At 46.6% G+C, this 21,480-nt stretch overlaps 3 protein-coding genes across 3 annotated transcripts; 1 reads left to right on the forward strand and 2 right to left on the reverse strand.

Moving 5' to 3' along the window:
• Positions 1-3,113: 3,113 nt before the first annotated feature.
• On the forward strand, positions 3,114-5,737 carry PtA15_2A535 (uncharacterized protein; the record flags this gene model as incomplete). The annotated part of the gene is made up of 10 exons (XM_053166564.1): positions 3,114-3,464; positions 3,575-3,643; positions 3,710-3,824; positions 3,905-4,158; positions 4,229-4,462; positions 4,534-4,554; positions 4,631-4,707; positions 4,781-4,945; positions 5,020-5,087; positions 5,661-5,737. The coding sequence occupies 10 exons, from the start codon at positions 3,114-3,116 to the stop codon at positions 5,735-5,737; spliced, it is 1,431 nt and encodes a 476-aa protein (XP_053017773.1).
• Positions 5,738-15,696: 9,959 nt separating this feature from the next.
• Positions 15,697-18,404, reverse strand: PtA15_2A536 (uncharacterized protein; the record flags this gene model as incomplete). The annotated part of the gene is made up of 10 exons (XM_053166565.1): positions 15,697-16,368; positions 16,439-16,517; positions 16,592-16,644; positions 16,709-16,768; positions 16,843-16,977; positions 17,038-17,115; positions 17,271-17,503; positions 17,573-17,652; positions 17,722-18,156; positions 18,256-18,404. The coding sequence occupies 10 exons, from the start codon at positions 18,402-18,404 to the stop codon at positions 15,697-15,699; spliced, it is 1,974 nt and encodes a 657-aa protein (XP_053017774.1).
• A 947-nt stretch (positions 18,405-19,351) lies between these two features.
• PtA15_2A537 (uncharacterized protein) lies at positions 19,352-19,968 on the reverse strand (the record flags this gene model as incomplete). The annotated part of the gene is made up of 3 exons (XM_053166566.1): positions 19,352-19,504; positions 19,593-19,679; positions 19,774-19,968. 3 exons carry the CDS (start codon positions 19,966-19,968, stop codon positions 19,352-19,354), a joined length of 435 nt encoding a protein of 144 aa, XP_053017775.1.
• Positions 19,969-21,480: the final 1,512 nt, after the last annotated feature.

Here is a 21,480-nt window from a genome sequence, read left to right on the forward strand (position 1 = left end):
GATGTGTATTTGTGGGAATAATGCTGACAGGCTGTTCTGTGGTTCTTTTCATCATGGCGGCAATCCATCATTGGAAAAGACTTTGTCAGTGTTTACTGAGATATGCGTAAATTGTGGTTAAGACTGAGACTCTGTTTTTAATATTTCAGAAAAACATCTGAATGAAATTCTTGGATGCTGGGTGACTACATTTCCAAATATCGGCCTCATTCTATTGCTCAAGTTCCTTGGAGAAACCTTTGACTCGAACGTAATAATCTTGCCATATCCCCCTACATTGTGTAAGACACTACTTTTCCGCCTGATCTTTTGGAAGTAAACTGCTAAGCCTTAGAGCATTTGCATCCATTGCTAAGTTAGTCTGGACTAACTAGCTCAGATTACGGCCACTCAGATTTGCTGAGTGGCCGACCGCATCAGTGTAGATTGGGAGGTCCGAGGCTGTCGGAGATTATGTGATTAGGTGCCTGTATGGTATGTGTTTGGCACCTTAACACATAGAGTTCATGCCATTGAGCATGATGCATATTCATTTTGAGGTTAGTCCGAGGACTAGTGGGGGCTAGATTTATACCCCACTAGCTCCAAACCAAGCTCCGGGTCAAGTTGATCCCCGGTTAATCCAACCCAATGCGGTTGCGGGGTCAAACTAAGTGCCCTAATCCAGGGTTGGCTTAGCGTAGGTGCGGATGGTCTTAGAGCATCCGCATTGGTGCAGGTGTAACTCGCTTACTCCCGGATTAGCGCTAATCCCGGCCGGCAACCACATTGGTGTGGGATAAAAAGCTGTGTAAGTATGTTGTATGCACCTACAGCTGATGTAAGCAGTGTTTGGTGCATACTCTTGGGTGGGGAGGAGTGTCTGCATGCAGCACTTACTCCCAGGATTAGCAAGGAGTAAATTTACTCCCACTTACTCCAAATGGTGCTCCCAGGAGGAGTTTAGTCTGATTAAATCCCCCTCAATGCGGTTGCCAAGGAGGATTAGTTAAGCTAATCCCCCCTCAATCCGCAACCGATGTGGATGCTCTTATGAGGGTTTACTTTCAAAAGATTATCTTAAAAAGACATTTTTTACCATATGTAATGTAGCATGTTTCCTATTATTACGCTGCGTAATATGATGCTGCCAAACAGGGCCTTAATAAGAGCATCCGCATCGGTGTGGTAGTAAGTCCGGTAGTAGCAGATTAGCTTACTACCAGATTATCGCTAATCTTGGCTGTCAACCACATTGGTGAGTGACAATTTGATTTGTAAGTATGGTGTATCCACCTGCAGCTTATGTCAGCTGTTTTTGGTGCATACATTTGAGTGGGGAGCAGTGCCCGCATGCATGGGAATATGCATGCAAGGCTTACTCCCAGGATTAGCAAGGAGTAAAGTTACTCCTCCTTAGTCCAAATCGTACTCCGAGGAGGAGTTTCTAGCTTAACTAAGTCCCTCTCTATGTGGAGGGGGGACGGCATCCCGCAGGGACCCTCCAAAGGAGGGACTTGTGCGCTATGTCAACCTTGTGGCCTGAGAGAATTTCAAAAATGCAGTTTTTTGATGTTTTGTAGCAGCACCAATTCTTGTTGGCTGATTAGGTGTTGGGGGAACAAAAGATGCAGAAGACCATGGAGAATCTTCCTACATATTTTTCAAATTTTTTGAAGCCTTGAGTGGCACTCAAATTACTTTTTTATGACCACCATCATGTCAACTTCATCCTTCATTACACATCTTGCACTGTACAGGATCCAAAACTAATGATATCACAAAGGGTATTGCAGATCAACGAAAAGGGATGGGGGGAGATGGAAATAGTACATAGATGGGGACAGCTTGGGTGGTCCCAGAAATGAAAACCAGAAGGGATTTGTTCCAGAGACCCATGTGCTATGTTGATTATAAAAAAGTGCCCACCAAAAGTTGAAATTCTCTCAGGCCGCGGGGTTGACATAGCGCGAAAGTCCCTCCTTTGGAGGTTGCTTTGCTCCCCTGAGGAGGGAAATTAGCCAAGTTAGAGGAGCTTAGTCCGACTAAATCAGACCCAATGCGGTTGCCAAGGAGGATTAGCTACACCCCGGGTGCAACAAAATATTTTGAAAACCAGTTTGATTGGTTTTCAGAATATTTTTTTTAATTGAGTCCGGACGTCCTGAAGAACGAGTTGGACTAACCATTTTCAGATATTTTTAAAATATTTCTGGAACCACCTGTTGAGGTGGTTTTAAAAATATTTTGGAAACCAATTTGGTTTGAAAAATATTTCCAGAACCATTTGAAATGGTTTTTGAAACCATTTGGATGCTCCTTCTCTCACGGCACGGTTTTTGGGACCTTTTTGGCAATGGAATTTGTCCACAAACCAGATTCAGACCAATTTGGTTCTGACAACCACTATCCAATCAATTTGGTTTTGACAACCATCCCAAAAACTTTTGGTGCACCCGTGGTGTACGCTAATCCCTCCTTAATCCGCGACCGATGCGGATGCTCTAATCCCGCACCGATGCGGTTGACCACCCGGATTAGCGCTAATCCCGGAGTAAGCTAATCCGCTACTCCTCGAGTTACACCTGCGCCGATGCGGATGCTCTTAAATCGGGACTTGTGTTAAGTTCGGCCTTGAACCGGGTTGCTTCATGTGAGCGACCGGCCGCCGGGGCGATACCCCGAAGCATTTGCTTCCGGCCGCTACGGGTCTACACGTACAGCTTGACACTCGCCGAAACGACCCTCGGCGGGCAGCATAAAAACCCTCTTTTGCCTATCCGAAGAGTCGCAACTTCGAGGCTTTACAACTTGGTGTCTCATAACCAGTATTCAGAGCACACCCTGTAACATGCCTGAGAGTCGTATTCGTGTTCTGAATTCAGAGCAAGTCCATTGGCAGAAGTCCTGCAAACTTGTGTTTCAGAGTAAAAAGGTCCACTCGGCACCTGGTCGAGTTTCCCCTTCAAGTTGCGGCACTTCAACTTCAAGAGAAACCCAGAGCTGAAAAGCAACATTATATTATTCATTCATTCGTTTTTCACTTCCAATATTTCATACCTTCAACAAGATCGATTCCTCTCTTCCACTTACACCTTCCCCTCTCACTAACGTGAGATAGCTGGAAGCGAACGATGGCACAACTGATGCGCAATCGCATGACTCGAATGCCCCTGCTAGTCGCATTGGCGAACGGTGTTATTAGTTTAGCACAGTCATCGCCAGACATGCAAACCCCCAACCCTCCCACTATTACGAACACCACCAGCTCTGCCCTTTCCAACAATTCCTCGAATACCCCCGAGCCCTTGCCGGTAACCACAGTTTCACTGCTGAACAATGGTCAAATTCCACTTCCGACACCCGACTCTCTTAACTGGACAGATCCTTGTGCAATCCTTCCCCTAGAAGCTTCTACTTGGAGTCGCCTCAACCTTGATCAATATCTCGCCAATTATCCGGGTGGACAGAATTACACTCTGACTGTGAGTTAACACTTAAAACCAAAAGTGTATCATGCTTTGATAAAGCGCCATACTCATTAGTGCATACCATGACTGCTCCCCTTGAATCGTAATGAATACTGCACTCCCAGGATTATGCGCTTTCGGTGAGCGTTCAAAACTGGGTTTGTGGAATAGGAGAAACATGTGACGCACAACAGGTTAGCGGATTAGTCACCAGTCAGCCAGCCTCCCGTGTTCCTAACCTGAGCACGATATCTCTTCAGCCGTGTAATCCCATCCCAGGGCCCCAATGGGAAGTGCTTTACGCGGTGCAAAATTGGAATTTGGTCCAAAATACTCTTTACAATGCCATAGGGATGGCAGTATCCATGACACAATGTGAAGTTCTTCCCCGCTGTAATACTTGTCAATCCCTTGCCAAAACACTCTACGAGTACTGATAAATTGTTTCCGCGTAGCCATCACTTCCGCCCTTGTAACGGACCTGTATCATCCTGCCAAGCGCAGTCCTCTTTGGAAGTGGAACGACATTTTTTCAATCGCTGGCGGGATCGCGGCTCTGATTGCCTCTGTGGTAATGGTATACCCCGGTACTTTACTCGCCATCGGTATTTGGTACAGCATCAATGCCATCATTGCGACTGGCGAAGGTGCCGTAGGAATCATGCTTCTTGACAAAGACAAGAAAGATGAGCCAGACCCTTTCCAAAGAGTTAGTAATAACATCCCCAATCACGTGGTAGCAGCAAATTGATCTTTGTCCAAATGGAACGCATGTCTAGTGGTCCGAATTTGCATGGTACCTAGGGAAATGGCAAAGTCTTGCCCAGGGTACCCTCAACAACCGAACCACAGACATTATCAACGCAGGTATTAGCACTCCCCAAGGCATTTCTGGAGTGCTGAAAAACGGAACCTACTTCAGGCGCATTGAGGCTCGCCAATTCCAGCAAGTCGAGTCGGAAATAAAGTTTACTGCCACTGCCCGAATTTTGAATGCAGTTATTCGGGACTATGTGAGTCGAGCGTTCCACACTATGCTAGATTTGCATGGTTGCCCAAATCGCTGACATTGCTTCGTTTTCAGGGAGGTTTTGTCGCCGTCCAAGTACGTCGCCTCATTTCGCCATGAGAAAATTGGCACATCTTTACAGGCGTTCTTCGTGCTGATGTCTTGCTTGCAGGAGGGATGCCAAGGCAAAGGCGCAAATGGTGCATCGAGCAATCCGGATACCATTCAGTTCTGTTACCCTAACAAAACGTAGGCGGTCACATTCTTTCTCCTGACTGAGCTGAAACTAAAATTCTCCTCTTCCTTTGACTAATATTCAAAGAATGATGAGCGTCATTCGACAGAAACATGGTCACCCCAAGAACACTTGGTATCACGGCTCTTTAATCAACTCAACCTACGGGTTCACGGCGGAATACCTGACCACTCAGTCGTGGAACTGTCAGATGAAGTTCGGAAAGCCCGAGTTCAACCCTTACAATGAAACGTTCGTGGCCATCAATTTTGGTTGGCCTTTTGAAGTGCTTCAAACTAATCTGTCTTTGTGAAACCAAATTATAGGGCTGTACCCACGGACCGAAGCGCTGACTGCATTATAAACCTACCTGTGTGCGACACTCGAATTCCAGGTAAGCATCCATTATATCTAGAATAATATGAATTATTAACATTGCCTTGGACTCCTGCAGCCATTCGCCAGGCAGTCCAAAAGCATGGAATAGTCAAGGGATGCAGAGACGTTGGCAAACTTCCGATCTAGCTGTATCCAAAAGGGGCTTGTTTTATTCATCCTGGAATCAACACATCCCCGTGACAACCAGATCATCAATAACTACATGAATAATTGTAAATTGCCCTCTTAGAGTCTTGCACTATAAGAAAAATCTGAGACATTGGTGACAGTGGACATGAAAGAAATGATGCACCCTTTTGCCACCCTGGGGTGATATCACTATATACTATGATTAAAAGCACTTTCCATTTTTTTAGCAAACTTATGAATTAATGCTGCTGCATGGCAACTGTTGCCAGTTTCTGGGGTCTTTATTGCAGTGTTGTGTTACTTATTTTGCTTATGCAACAGCACATCTCCTTGCAAACAAATTAATGTTAAAATCCACTTTCCCATGCCAATCTTACCACCTTTACTTTGCTCTTGGATAGTGGCAGTGCAATTGTTGACCTGTAATTCTTGGCCACAGTGGAAGTAGGAAATGAAGAGTATATGCCAGCTATCTTCTACTCAGCTGATGGCACATGGGACACAGTGATAATGTAGCAGATTCTTATTATTGGCGTGTTGTATTTTTGGCACAAGCAAATTGGGAAGGGTGGATTTGGATGGACTGTGTAAATGTATTGGACAATTGATAGGCTTAAAAATAATCTGCTTTTTTTACATACTTATCATGAGCCATAGCAGGGCCTGTCAAATAAATTTCATGTTCTGTGGAGTTCAAGAGGCTGAATAAATAGTTACACAGTCTATCCATCCTGCAATCAACTAGCCAGTTTGAGTGCCAAAGAAAGAAAAGGAAAATATGGTGGCTACTGCTAGGTATGGCTCAAGCTCACATGGACTAGGATATTGAATGTGAGAGATGAAAAAAACAGCAAGCTGAATAGATGATAAAAAACAAAGTTGCTCTGCACATACAAAACAAAGTTTAAAAAATTTCTATCACATAGCTCTGCACCAAAAACCAACCATCACTGATGAAATGATGGCTCCCAGTCGGAGGAACAGGCCTGAGGAAGAAAGCTCAAGGCCGCAAAAAAAAAGACAAAGAAGCCCAAAAAGAGAGCCAAGCTGCTAGCTTGTGAAGGGGAAAAAGGCCCCTCACTACAAGAGACTCAATGGGTCTCAGGGAACAGGTGCAGGAACTGATGATTTTTCATTCCTAGTCTGTCTTGACATTCAAGCTATTACAAATGTGGTACAGAAGGTGGAGATGAATATTCATCTGTAGGAAAAGGAACAAGTGACAGATGGGTGACAGGGAAGAGAAAAAAGATGGACACGTGAAATTCCAACACCCCCCGCCCCAACTGATGGACCACATAGCTTGGACCTACACGTGATTGTGAAGGCAAAGTTTGTTGAATTCCAGATTTGCCAACATGTCTTGAAAGTTCTTCTCAGATTCAATTTTCTCATTGGTGAAACCATGAGGAGCGCTGGTGTACCATGTGAGCTTGAGCAACAGATTTTGACTTAGATGCAGACGGCTTGACGGAAGAAGAGTTGGATGTGCTTGCTGCTTGTTGTTCAGGGTGTTTTTCATAGCAGAGAGACTCTTGATGGCCGGCCTTGTTGCAGTGAGAGCAGATGGTGAAACCCTTCTTGCAATGGGGGCATATATAGTATTTCTCATTGGTGGTGAGAAATGTGGCTTGAGACGTAATTGGGGGGGACCAATTGAGTCAATTTTGGGCCGCATGTTTTTCTAGACAAGTCAAGAGGATAGCTACTGTGTCACCAGGGGAGAAAGTGTGGCACTCTCTAGAGAGTGCCAGACCGTAACTTCCTTCAGAAACCCTGGCGGGTATCAAGCATGCAACATGTGTGCCACATACACAACTTAAGCTTGTGTCAATAGTGATGTTATGTTCAACTCAGGCTGATATCATCTTCATCCTGTACTCATGGCAAATTCCATAACTTCACCTCACCCAATGCTCAACTCCAGCTTGACTCAACCTGGAACACATTCCATGGTTTTTCCAGCTGAGGATCCTAAAATTCATGTGTCCAGCAGAACAGGCCAATCTTGGTCGACTTCACTGTGACCAGGCAGGCTCAACTGATCAAGCCACAAGGGGACCTCAAGATCTATGCATCTCCTGGTTATAATTCCAGGGTGGTACAATCCAACTTCTCTGTTGGATAGACCTGAAGTGGGAGGAGGTGGAAGATACCATAATCATCTCTTACCTGCCTGGTATGTTGCAAAAATTGTGTTCAGGCCAAACATTGTTCAAATGTGATGTAATTAGCATCAATTCTTCAAATTGACTGACCACTGGAAACACATGATCCCCTGGGCTCCACAGTTTAACAGTTAATCATCACCAGAACTGAGCAGTGGCTACCTTATCCAGGATTGTACCTTAAGTTATAAAGTGCATGAACAAGTGTGGTCTTGGAATAACTATTGTTACCAACCTCATTTGACAGAGTTTTGATGCCAGGGTTGTACTGGCCATTTGAGGGAGTGTCTCCTCAATGGCCAACACAAACCTGCCATCAAGAGGAGTGTGCACTCTTTTTAATGGCAGAGTTTTAACAGCCTTTGAAGGGAGTGTGTACTCCCTTCAATAGCTGCTACAACCCAGCCAATGAAAGAAGTGTGAATTTCTCCTCATGGATGGTACAGAGCACTGGTTAATTGGATGCAACCTGCTTATGATGGCTGATTGATACCAGTAATTGATGGGATTGTCAACTCCTCTTGATGGCAATTACAACTCGGACATGAATCTCACCCTCAAATTTGGGCAAACTTCAGGGTGGAAATGGTTGAACAGGATCTTGTGAAATTTCTGGCCTACTTCACAGTTGAACCGTAGGATGCAGCTAGTGGGAAACACCCTTTGATGGCCAGTTTTTACTGGCCATCAAAGTGATTGTGTCTCCTCAATAATGGACGACGAAGAGGAGTGCAGCTGAGGCAGCGAGTAGCTGTGAGTAACAGCAAGCAGTCAACAAGACTGATGAAGAAGATCACACCTGAGGCAGCGAGTAGCTGTGAGTAACAGCAAGCAGTCAACAAGACTGATGAAGAAGATCACACCTGAGACCGTAGGATAGAAGGTGTGATGGATGAGTTTGAATTGAACGACAATGAGATGAGAACAATAACAAAGATGATGGGAGAAACATGAACCAACCTGAGGCACTGTGAGTAACAGCAAGCAGTCAACGAGACTGATGAAGAAGATCACACCTAAAGCAATGATGAAAGAAGCAATGTGGAAACCAGACAATGAGTGAAGAATGGCGGAGGAGAACGGGAAATACACAGCATACCTGAGACCAGAGGATAGAAGGTGTGATGGATGAGTTTGAATTGAACAACAATGAGATGAGAACAATAACGAAGATGATAGGAAACAACTGAGAGAAACTAATTTGAATTATATAGTCTACATTAGGGTTTGCAAGTCTCATCAATGATATTCAAACCTAACTCATCAACAGTCCGCAGTACGGTACATGAGAGACCGTCCGGCTTACTTAAGCCTCAATACTCAATGGCTGGTACAACCCAGCCATCAAGTGGATTTTCCACTCCCCCACTCCCTTTGATAGAAGAGTTGCATCAGCCATCAAAGGGAGAGTGTACTCCTTTTGATGGCAGATACAGCCTATCAATCAAAGGGAGTGTGAGATCCCCCCAATGGCTGGTATAGCTCAGAAATTGGATGCAGACTAAGGATGCCACCCGGACCCGGGAAATCCGGCACTACCCGGTCGGGTATCGGGTCGGGTTGGGTGTCGGGAGGGCTCTGCGCACATCCGGCATCCGGCCGGGTATTGAGTAGATCAAGCTGGCCTGGAAGCAAGGTCAACTTAGGGGTACCATTTTTGCATTTTTCACTGAGATTGATTGCAAGCTATGTATTGATTGTTATGAAAGGTATGTATGAGCTGTGTTACATAAGAAAGAAACAAGTGGAAAATAGGCAATGTGGTTGTAACTTGTAAGAGAAAAAATTAAAACAGAAAGATACAACAACTAAGATGATGTGATGGCATCAACATCGACAATGCTGTGTTTCACCCAATCTTTTAAGCATATGAGGGACTCTAAGGTGTTGAGTGACATGCGGTTACGAATGTATGATTGGATGTGTCGGCCTGCGGAGAATGCTCGTTCGCACGGAGCACTTGAAGCAGGCACGGCCAGGAATGTTCGGACCATGTTTGAGAGAGTCGAGAAAGTTTCGGAGTTGGCCTTCCAAAACTGTAACGGTTGACAAGATTTGTCTTCGCACTCGGAACTGAGGTACACATCTATTTCCTCCTGCAATGAAGTCACCTTTTGCTTCTTTTTTTTGAAGAGACTAGCGCTGATGTTTTTTCGGGATGAAGTTGCTGCAGGTTCGGGTTCAGAAGTCGTGTACTTTCTCACTAGGAATTTCTTGGCTTCATTCTTGAAGATTTCCAATATTTCAAACTTTGTAAGGTTCATCAAGTCGAGTACCTCAGGAGTGAGTTGACTAGCTTTCACTCAAGGATTGAGTAGAGTCGCACAGAGATATACAGGCTTTTGAATGGCCTCATCGAAGTACTCCTTCAGTTTGGAAATCATCACCTCGGCGGCTGGAATCAGTTCCTGCGCTCCGTATTGCTTTTGAACCTGGAATGGAAATACAACCACACGGATCAGCTTGATAATTGAGAGTCACAGGTATTATTCGGTATTTTTTTACTTACTGCAACGAGATTTTCAATCAACCAGATGTAAACTGGTGCAGCAAACGCTAATGAAACCTGTTTGTGCGGCGAGATCGTATCGGTCGCTTCATTGAGTGGTTCCAAAACAGCACAAATCTGTTGAACTTTAAGCCATTCGTCAGGTTTGAGATCGTACCGTTGAGTCAAATTGTGATTTTCACAAAATTCTTTGATGCAGGGTCGAAGTTGGATCGCTCTTTCAAGCATGGAATAAGTAGAATTCCATCGTGTACTAACATCGGCTATCATTGTCAGGTTTTTTGAAAGGAGAGCCTTTGTAATTTCTTGAAAGGCAGCTGACTTTTGGGGAGAGCGCTTCAAGAAGGATATGAAACCACTAATGCGAGAAAGTGAGCTGGATACATCCACTTGAGGTGGAGGATCATTCAGGATAGCCGAAAGACCCTGATTCTGAGGTTGTTTTGGAGTGGACGACGAGCTGTTGAAGGACTTGATGCCTGCTTGGGCAGCCAGATTGATGACATGTGCCATGCAACCAAGTCTACAGGTGTAACTGTCAAATCTAATCAAAGTTGAGAGATGTGAAGCCATCGTAATGTTGTTGGATGCGTTATCGGTCGTGATACAGAAGATGTGATCTTCAATCTTGAACAACTTCAGAATCTCGACCATGTGCTCCGCCAGATTAACTCCAGTGTGACTACCTTCGAGAAGCTTGGCAGCAAGTACCATTGATTTGAGCTCGAAATCAGTGGTGATCCAATGGGCAGTAACACCCAGGACAGATAGATTGTTTGGAGAAGTCCAGACATCACATGTTAAGCTTATTTTTGATTTGCTTGACTGAAATTGGTTTACAAGAGCCTGTTGACCTTGTTGAAAGGATTTCCGGATAAACGACGCCAGAGTCTCTCTCCCACAAAGAAGAGATTTTGTTGCCGGGTTACAGAGTTTCAGAAGCTCGCCAAAATCTTCGTGATCAACAACCTGGTATGGAATGTTGCTGGTGATGAAAAACCGAGCAACAGCACAAGTCAAAGTTTCGCGGGTAAGTTTCTTTGGCGCCGTCGATTTTCCACTTTTGACAAAAGCCGCCAGAGCGCCGATGTTACGAGATTTTCCGTCACCGTGTATGCCGTGGCAGCTTGCCAAGTGATTTATCATACTTTTGGTGGATCGCTTTTTGTCAACAGAAAGCTTCTTGAGACAAAGAACTGTCCCTCCAGGAACACGGCTTGCTTGACAAATATTCGAGGTTGTTCCGCTGACAGTTTCAGTTTTGAAATACTGCCAAACCCAGCTTTTTCTAGCCATCTCTTGACTATGGGAATCTGCAGCCTCTGAGTCTGGAGGGTTTACTTCGATTTCTGGATCGGATGAGGATGAATCAACTTCAATAGCTGTTCTCTTTGAGCAGGGCATTTTTGAGTTTGCAGAAATTTCAAGCGGTAATAAGATTAGAGAATTTGTGGGCAGACTGAGGATTCAGGAGTTGAGATCAAGTCCTCTCTTTCTATTATTGCAGACAGTCATTTGAATCTGAAACGATAGAGGTCTCCGAACATAAATATGTACAATTCTCATGACAGCGTAACATGGTAGAACTAGACAGCAACCTTGGCCAGATTCCCCTGGTTTATAATCATCTTGGGAAGATCAGACCTTGCCAACCGATGGCTGACACTTAATTTCGTGCTAGGGATCGATTTTCTCACTAAAGGGTCAAGATCCGGACGATACCCGGCGTCGGGGCCGGATTTGCCGGGTTCGGATGTCGGACTAGCTCTACCCGGTACCGAAGCGCCGGGTGGCATCCTTAATGCAGACTCCCTTAAATAGCTTTTTTTCACCAGACATTGAAGGGAGTTCAAAATTGGTTTGATGGCTGTTACAACTGGGACATCAAAGCCCTTAGATGGCTGAGTTGTAACAGACATTGAACAGGGTGTGTACTCCCTTTGATGGCCATTACAACCTGGCCATCAAATGGATCATGCCTCCAATTGCCAAGTTGTACCCGCCATCAACTCCTCTTGATGGCGGGTACAACCTGGCCATGAATGTCACCCTGATGTTTGGGTGAACATCAGGATGACAATTTTGAGCAGGATCTTAATGTGACATTGATGGCCTATGTCACAGATAGAACTGTAGGATGAAGCTAGCAGGCAACTCCCTTTGATGGCCGGGTTTTACTGGCCATCAAAGGGAGGGTGTCTCCTCAATGGCGGATACAACCCTGCCATCAAGAGAATTTTCCACTCCCCCACTCCCTTTGATGGCAGAGTTGTACCAGCGAAAAGGGAGCGTGTACTCCTTTCAATGGCTGTTGCAGCCCAGCAATTGAAGGGAGTGTGAACTCCCCGCAATGGCTGGTACAGCGCGGACAATTAATGAAGGCAGCCTCCCTTTGATAGCCGGGTTGCACCGGACATCAAAGGAAGTAAAAAATCTGTTTGATGACTGTTACAACTCGGCCATCAAAGCCCTTTGATGGCTAAGTTTCAACAGCCATCAAACAGGGTGTGTACTCCCCTCAATGGCCAGTGGAACCCGTCCATCAAAGGGAGTCTGCATCCAAATCAATGGCCAAGTTGTACTTGCCATCAACTCCTCTTGATGGCGGTACAACCTGGCCATGAATGTCACCCTGATGTTTGGGTGAACATCAGGGTGACAATGTTGCACAGGATTTTCATGTGAAATTGCTGGCCTATGTCACAGGTGGACATGTAGTATGCAACTAGGGGGAGACTCCCTTTGATGGCTGGGCTGTACTGGCCATCAAAGGGGGCGTGTCTCCTAAATGGCCAGTACAACCATGCCATCAAGAGGATTCCCCAATCCCCTGAATGTGCACCATCACCCACTCTCCAGGTCATCATGGTCAAGCAAGAGCTGCAGGAAACCACGAGGAGACAAACAATATGGGTCATAGGGAGAAACCAGATAATTCACATCTGCATCCAAATAGCTCATGTGAATAAGGTGGCTGAATATGGTTCATGAGGAAGCCAAAACAAAATCTTCACAAATCACGCAAATGGCCTGTAATGAGGACAGAATCAGACAATTTTAGGTAAGTATCTGGCAGTCATCATGACTTATCTTCAAATCCAGATGCCTGAAGGATAGAATAAAATCCAAACTGATACTATCAGGAGTTACAGATGAGTTGCACTGAACTCATCATACTCTTATACAATAGTTGCTAATATGTTTGCCAAAAAGGTTGAACACAAGTTACCCACCCACATTGAACTGACTTCTGACCAAGTCAAAGACAAAGATATGGTCTGGCACTCTCTAGAGAGTGCCACACTTTCTCCCCTGGTGTGTTGTTTGGACACCCAACATTGACAACATTTTGAAATGATTTGTATTTGGCTGATGGAAGCTTGCGCAATATAAGGGCCGTCTTGATTTGCTTGTCAAGGCCAACTTTAGCAAGACCATTTGATGGTTGGAAGCACAGATTGTGGCAATGAATGTCAATGGTGGGTTCTGATGTTCTATGTTGAGAAAGTGATACAGGGAAAGATCTCTGGCAACAGGATTTTCACCATTGTATTTCTGCTTGAGTATTGTCCAAACTGCATATCCATTGACCACATTCTGATTGGAGAGAATCTGAGCAACATATTCCAGGTTGATAGTGTTGAGGTGCTTGATGATCTCATGATATGCAAGCCGATTGATTTCAAGGTATCTGTTCTTCTTGTCTGGCTTTTCTGTTTGAGAGGGTGGCTTGAGAGTTGAGGGTCCCTTGAAAAAGTCCTAGAGCACCAATGTGATCTAATTTTAATGTCATGAGAAAAGCCCAGGTGTAGTTTTGATCATTGAGGTACAAGGGAGTTTTCTTCAATGTCATCGTTGAAGCAGGAGATTGAGATGTTTGGGATGATTTTGCTAAGTGATCAAATCACAAGATTGATTTAGGAGAGGAGAGAAGATGATGGAGTCTGGACAAAGTTGGGAGACCAAGTTTGAGAGTGACAATGTGGGTTTGAGCGCAGAACGCTAGACTGTTAATTGTGATGAAATGATGGCTCAAGTCAGAGGGAGGAGAGAACACAGGCCTGAGGAAGAAAGCTCCAGGATGCAAAAAAAAGAGAAAGAAGCCCAAAAAGAGGGCCAAGCTGCTAGCTTGTGAAGGGGAAAGAAGGCCCCTCACTACAAGAGACTCAATGGGTCTCACGGAACAGGCGCAGGAACTGATGATTTTTCATTCCTAGTCTGTCTTGACATTCAAGCTATTACAGATATGGGACAGGAGGTGGAGATGAATATTCATCTGGAGGAAAAGGAACAAGTGACAGATGGGTGACAGGGAAGAGAAAAGAGACAGAGAAGTGAAATTCCAACAATCACTGCAAGATAAAGTTGATTCATCCAATTCACTTGTTCTGTTCCAAGCTCTGTAACCTTGAAGATCCTCTTCCCCAAACCCCTGAACACCTCCAATGAGTCTCAAGACTCCTTTTGTTTTTTATGAGCTATTCTCAGATCCTTTTCTCCAATCATCTGGACTGATATCAAGGGCAGCATAAACAGCACCTGTTCCCCTTGCCCAACTGCCTCCACTGTTGAGGTGTCTTGTCATTGTTTTTCTGCTTCCAACCATTTCAGAGCTGGCAGCAGCAACAGAAGCCCCCTCTGTCAATGGGGAGCCCATGAGCCATGGGCGGGTATAGCCACTAGCCCCAAAATCGGCCAGCAATGGCACACATCTGCTCCACCCAGTCCCAACCAAACCAACTACCAACACACACTACTTTATCTGCCCACCATTTCTAGGGGGCTGCCAATACACACACACACGCACACTGTTCTGAGAGCATGTCAAAGGACCCTGTCCCTATGTGCTTGTGTGGATCTCCCGCAGTATTGGGCAGTGAGTGATCCTGCCTCCTAGGCCAGGCCCAGAGCCCCCTAGGGCCTCCACAGCAGTAACCAGGGGTAAAAGAAGGCCTAAAGCTTGGGATGTTGTCCTCCAGGACTACAGAGCTCCGATCCCGGACTGGACCCGAGTTGGCACCCTTTGTCTGTGTCCAGATCTCTCTGTGTCTTGTGTCTGACATGCCCCACAAGTCCCAGCCTAATGGCATCTATTTGCAGCTGCCAGCCATTCTCTCTTCCTTGTCTTCCTCCCCTCCTCATGCTTTACACACACTGAACAAGCAACGTGGAGTAGTGGACACATCCAGGCACAGCCCACCAGCCCTTGGCACGTCTTACACCAGGGAAAAATTGAGGTCACCTGAGGGCAGGTGATGTGAAGAAGACTCTTGTTTAGTCTCCAATCATACTCCAAAACCCATTGAGTGGGACTCCCCAATGACCACAAAGGGGCCGTTGTTTTGATAGTGGAGTCTTGCCACAGTAGCTCAGGTGTCTGAACATGTTTTACTCAATGTCACCTGCCACCAGCTGTCATCACATTTCCCCTGGTGTTATACATATCTGACAACAACAACAACTACAACAAACAATCAAACAAAAATCAAATGTCGAGTCTTTGGTAATAGTGGTGGGTAGATAAAGCGGCGGAGTCAGAGAAGCTTGTGGTTGTGAAGAAGTAGAAAGAGAAATTGAAGTCTACTGATGAGTCAAAAACAAGTACAACATGCACATCGTGGCATTTTACAGGCCATGTATGCAGAAAAAAACACCCCGTGATAAATCGAAATCTAAAGATAAAAAGTACATTGGTTTCTTTTTTTGGTGGATGAGGAGAGAAAAGGAAAAGTACAACAACTGAGTGAAAGAGGGGGTGGAAGAGATGGGGGAGAGAGGGAAGGATAGAAAGGGGAGAATTAGTTGATTAAGGAGTCGTCCCTGGACGAGAAGGTGAAGCCTTTGAAGAAGTTGTGGTTGTTGAGATGGAGGGGGTGGTTGAGGTTGGGATTATTGGGAGAATGGAGATGGAGGTCTTCGAGGCTCTGGCGCTGGGTGAGGGCGAGGTCGAGGTGGGAGGCGGAAGCGGCGGCCGTCGCGGCGGGGGGAGGATGGTGGAGATGATGGGTGTCGAAGGCGGAGACGAAGTGGTGGTTGGGCAGGGGATAGTTGGGCCGGGGGAGCTGGACGCCGGTAGTTTTATTTTCCACCGAGCTTCTGCGCGAGTGTTGTTGTTGGTACTGGTAGCTATGGGCCGTTGTGGATGCGAGATGGTTAGGGCGCGAGTGCTGAGTGCGAGTGGTGTTAGAGGAGAGGGCTTGGGGATGGCAGCCGGCGTCATGGTCTTCCTCGCTGTGCCGTTCGGCCCGGCCGGGCCCGCCCCGGAGACTGTTCGACGTCCGGCTGCCGTACGAGTAGATCGGGTCGGACGCGTAGCTCAGACTCGCATCTGACTCCACTCGCGGCTTGAACGGCGGGGTCAGACGCTTGCTTCGAAGCGCTGCCCAGTCTAGCCCCGCGAAAAACCCATGCGATTCTATCTCCTCGATCCCTTTTGCTCCCAGTCGTCGACTCGGATCTCGCTCCAATAACTGTATCATTTACATCCCTCTTTGTCAGTCTGACCATTCAAGCCCCTGACAAGACCCTGGAAACACTGACACAAAGGATGATTTCTTTGGTGACCTCGCTAATTCCACGTTTGGGAAACTTGGTGCGAATGTCGCTTTCGAGGATTAACCTAAATAAGATCATGTAGCATCTTAAGAATCTTTAAACCCTTTTATCTGGACAAGCTGGGGGAGTTTTTCTTACGTGTATCGAACCGCGCGATTCTCGCTAAAAAAAGGCGTCCAGCCGACACTCATCTGTAACCCCATTCCCAGCAAAGATCAGGACCTTATAAATGAATGAGGAAAGGTGGTGACTGACCTCGAAGATCAAGACGCCCAAGGCCCAGAAATCGACCAACCGGGTATACCCACTCTCGAGCTGTAAAAAAATCAAAACCAAAGATCAGTTTCGACTCGTGGAAGGATATGTATGCAAGTGAAGAAGCAACCAACTAGAACTTCCGGGGCGATGTATTCGGTCGTCCCGCAAAACGTCTGAGTGACTGCATCCGCATCCATGTCCAATTTGCTCAGGCCGAAGTCACAGAGTGCGACGTGTCCGGTCGCATCCAACAGACAGTTTTCCGGCTGTTGCATTCAGTCAGCGCGCGGGATCTCTGGTGCGTGGAAGGAGGTGAGAATGCTTACTTTGAGGTCGCGATAGGCGATGTTCATCGCGTGCAGAAACTTGAGCCCGGAGAGGATTTCGGCGGTATAGAAGATGACCTGCAGATGGAGTATAGATCGTCAGTTGTGTGAGTGCGCTCAGGGAGGGAAGCGAGAGAGTGGTAGAGAGAGAGAGTGACCCAGGACTCTTCGAAGCGGCCGCCGAAGCGCTGCATGTACGACATCAGCTCGCCGCCCGACTTGAGGTCCATGACAAGGTTGAGGTTCTCCGGGGTCTGGAAGGAGAACTTGAGCCCGACGAGGAACTCGGAGCCGCGGGTCTGTTCGAGGATCTTGCGCTCGGACAGGACCCGCTCGAGCTTGATCTTCGACGTCCGCTCCTCCGTCTCGCCATCATTTGCTCCTCCTTCTTTCGTGATCTCGATCTGCCGCTTCTCTAGGGTCTTCATCGCGTACAACCTGCGTGTATCCTTCTTTCTCACTCGATCTAGATGTATATACGTAGCATTAGTACGTACTCGAATTTGTTTGTTTGAAGGGAAAAGGATGACTCAACAAACTTGTCCATACGATCCTTCGCCGATCAGTTTGATGATTTCAAAGTCATCGATCGAGATCTTTTTGGCAGTTGTAATACTGCTTTTGGGCTGTTGTTGTTGCTGCTGCTGCTGCTGCTGTTGTTGTTGTTGTAGCTGTTGCTGAGACTGTTGCTGTTGCTGGTGAGACTGCTGATGGAGGTTGTTGGTCTGTTTGATTTCGATCTTGATCGAGATTGCTCCGGTCTTGGTGTCTCCCGATTGATCCCACAGGTCGATGGAGCTGTCGAGGATAGTATGTTTCTTCTGCTCTTCTGTTGGTTTGATGCTAGAGTTCTCAGCTGAGAGCAGGCTGGCGAGATCAATGATGGTATATCCCAGGAGCCGGTCTGGCTGGTCCTGGGAGGAGGGGGTGGCGGCGGCGGTTGTTGGCTGGGTGTTCTGGTTGTAGTAGATGGAGATGAAGAGCGAGGAGCGGGGGTTGAAGATGTCGAAGATGGCGACATGGTTCCAGACGGGCTGCTCGACTGGGGCTGAGTTGCTGCTCGGTGTGAGCTGGCAGACGGTTGAGGGTGAGGCTGATGATGGGTTGGAGTGGAGTGGTCTGGCTGGGCGCCATTTGGTTTTGGTGCGGTGCTGTGGGTTGGGGGAGGGTGAGGCGGGTGGCTGTGCCTGTTCGGTGATCGATTCGGTGTGGTCGAACTGGAGGACGGCGTAGGGTCTGAGGCGTGGGTGTGCGGGGGGCAGCGTGAGTTCGCTGGCTCTGAGGAGGGTGATGATGAGCTGTTGGGCTGGCTGCTGGGATGGTTCTGGCCATCTGCTGTTGACCGTCTGGGCTGGTGGTGGCTGCATGGTTTTGTGTGTGTGGTGCAGGGGTGTTCTTACATATTTATTTGTTGGTTGATCGAAGGTTTAAGCAATCCGCCGAAGACTGTCCGCGCTGGGTTTTTTTATTTAGGTAAACAGCGTTGATGGCCTGTGATCGGGTGTGAAGATTTTTGCTTATCGACCAAATTCCTTCCATCGCTTTCCAACCAAAATTACATAATAAAACTCAACAAACCCCCTATCGGAAACTAATACTCAATTTGCCCATCCGCTCCCACGGGCAGATGGCCGAGTGGTCTAAGGCGCTAGTTTTAGGTTTTCCCGCTACAACGGGCTCCTCGCAATCACTAGTCATTCATGGCGTGGGTTCAAATCCCACTCTGCTCAGTGCCTCCTCTCGAGGGGTCATACATTTTTGCCTGCCGGAGGTCGGTTTTCCAACAAGTACTTAAGGCTCATCATCTCATCCAGGACTGGAGTGATGTGGCCAGTTTTTGAGGTGTGGCACTTAAACTTTGTATGTCGTCCCATCATGAATTTCCGTCGAATCTCCAACCCTTGCAGATGGGCACCCTGGAAACCCCATATAGATTACCAAAATGTACACATCTCTTCTTTGGCCAAATCAAAAGGAGGTTTTGGCTTGTGAGTGGATTCTGAAACGGAATTATTGATACATTGTAAAATTTTGTCTTGTTTTTACATAGGTCAGGAATAATAATACAAGCGTATCTTAATCAAATACTTTTTGTTAGGAGTAATAATACAAGCGTATCTGAATCAAATACTTTTTAGTTTTTGGACTGATGATACAAGTTATGTATGTGCTCTTTACGAGCAGCTTTTTTACAGGGGGAGGCGGCGACAAGAAGATTGAAATCTGAGCTATCCATGAGCAGGGAGAGAGAGAGAAAGAGAGACAGCCCATTCAGGCAAATTCCCATGAAATCTGTGTCGCAGAAGTCCAAAGGTCAAACGAAGTACGCGATGCAGATTACTGGTGGACCTATCTCGGAGCCAGAGACCTGGGGGGAACTTACAGGCAAGATACCGTCGTCCATATTGCCGAGTGCTTTGAAAACTGAGGGCGAAAGATCCAGAGATCCGTAGCCACAGGGAGGGCACTGGAGCGAAGACATCAAACCGATCACATAAGTTTTTTGAAGTTCTTGGATTTTTCTTATGGTCAACCAGCCAAAGGACATAACGAACTTCGTCTGTCACCTTCGCCTGTATCGTCTTCCCGTTGGCCTTGTTGGTGATCGAAACAGTCTTGTGACACGGCGCACCGCCTTGATACTGTTGATCAACGAACCGATTGTGCCCGACATCCCCGTCAGTATCCTCTGCTGTATCTATCAAGAAGCGCAACGGACAAGGGAAGGGCGCTCACTTGGGCATGGTTCATGGCCACAATGTGGTCGCTCGACGAATTGACGTCCCCGCAAGCTCCGGTATCGGGAATGAACCACGTCGCTTTGCCGCTGTAACGGCGTTCCAAACGGCTTCTTTTGTCGGAGACGGGCGACCCAATGCAACTGCTGACTGATAGCAAGATGACAATGAGGTTAAAGATGCTCGTCGACATGGTGGTCACGGTTGCCGGACTGTTTCAGGTGTGTTGGCTGGTTTATATGGAAGACTTCACTTGTCGATGGTGTTTGTGGAGTGGATACCAAGTTGGGCTGGTGTGGAATAAGCATCCGGCCATCCCGTCGAAGAACCTCGCCCTATTTATGCTATTTCGTCCAAGCTTCAAGAGTGTAAGGAAGATTCACCTTGCCCTGATGTGATGAGGATTGCCAATCCTTGTCTTCTTGCAGGACACCGCGCGCCTCAGATTTTCGGGGGTTATCACTGTATTTCAACTTCAACCGAGATGAAAGCACCCTCGAATTTAGAATCTTGTCGGTCGAGTTAATTGGATATTCTTTCAGGAACATGCTCACCCCTAAAATACGGCTAGCTATCTAATCAGTGTCTGCCTTGCAAGTATCTGTAGTAAACTCATTCGGGATCAACTTACGGAAAGGTTAGGTAGCTTTCTTCAGGAGGACTTGCTTGCACTGCAGTTTTCCGAACCCCGATCTTCCGAATGAGGGCCATGACCTTGAAAATCATTGCAAGCTGCTGGGCAGGCTTTGATCCAAAAAGACGATAGGCTTTCAAATCCTGATGTTCGTGTCTTTAGACGATACCGAGCAACACACCACTGAATGCATACATAAAGATTTGTAAAGATGCGATATTTGTGCCATCACAATTAAGTAGCGTCGATCGGTCATCAACACTCTGGCTACCACTAACCTACCGAATTAGGGAGCAGGGTTTGTTGCAAGGGCGGCATTGATCCGGCATGAATGAAAGGAATTACTCAGGACTCGGTTTCGGAGTCGGGTAAATCGACCGTAATCGTCACCCGCAAAGTGCCGATAACGACGATGCGCGGGATTAACAATTGTCAACACCCGGCCATCAGCATTAAATTTTTTTAGTGACTTGCTCCTCTTCTCGTGTAAAGAGTCTATCGCCGTTCCGGATGTGAAGAGAAGATAGGCAGCCTGAGGTACCGTCCCTGAACTCTACGCCGTCCTTCATGAGCGGTTCATGTTAGGAATCGTTAACATCTCAACGTTGGAAGCGTAGAGGGGTCCTTGATTTTTCTCCGCGGGTTTTTGTTATTGTGCACACAAGACAAACAGCCTCTTCACTAAGTCCCTCGCGGCTATGGGGCGCGATGGTTTGCCGGGGGTGTTTCCTCGTGGTACTTGTGTCGGTAGACTGAAAAAACTGTCCACGAAGAAAACCTGCCCAAAGAAATCAGACTGGGATATTAAATTTAAGAATTACAGCTATATCACAAAAGCTTGCTGCTTCCTCCGTGTGTTTAATCTTTTTGCTCCCCGATAATCTTTTTTAGTGTTGGGTATAACCCTGTTTGCTCAAATAATCTAGCAACCAAAAATCATAACATTGGCAGCGTCCATTGAAGTGGCAAGCCAAGCAGTTAGAAACAGGAAGAAAAAGAGATAGTGGAACTAACTTTCTGCCAAGTTTTGGCCAATAACCCTTGGTAGACGAGTGTTGCGACCAGAGAATA

This window comes from Puccinia triticina, chromosome 2A, assembly GCF_026914185.1.
Source record: "Puccinia triticina chromosome 2A, complete sequence".
In the NCBI taxonomy this organism is placed as follows: domain Eukaryota; kingdom Fungi; phylum Basidiomycota; class Pucciniomycetes; order Pucciniales; family Pucciniaceae; genus Puccinia; species Puccinia triticina.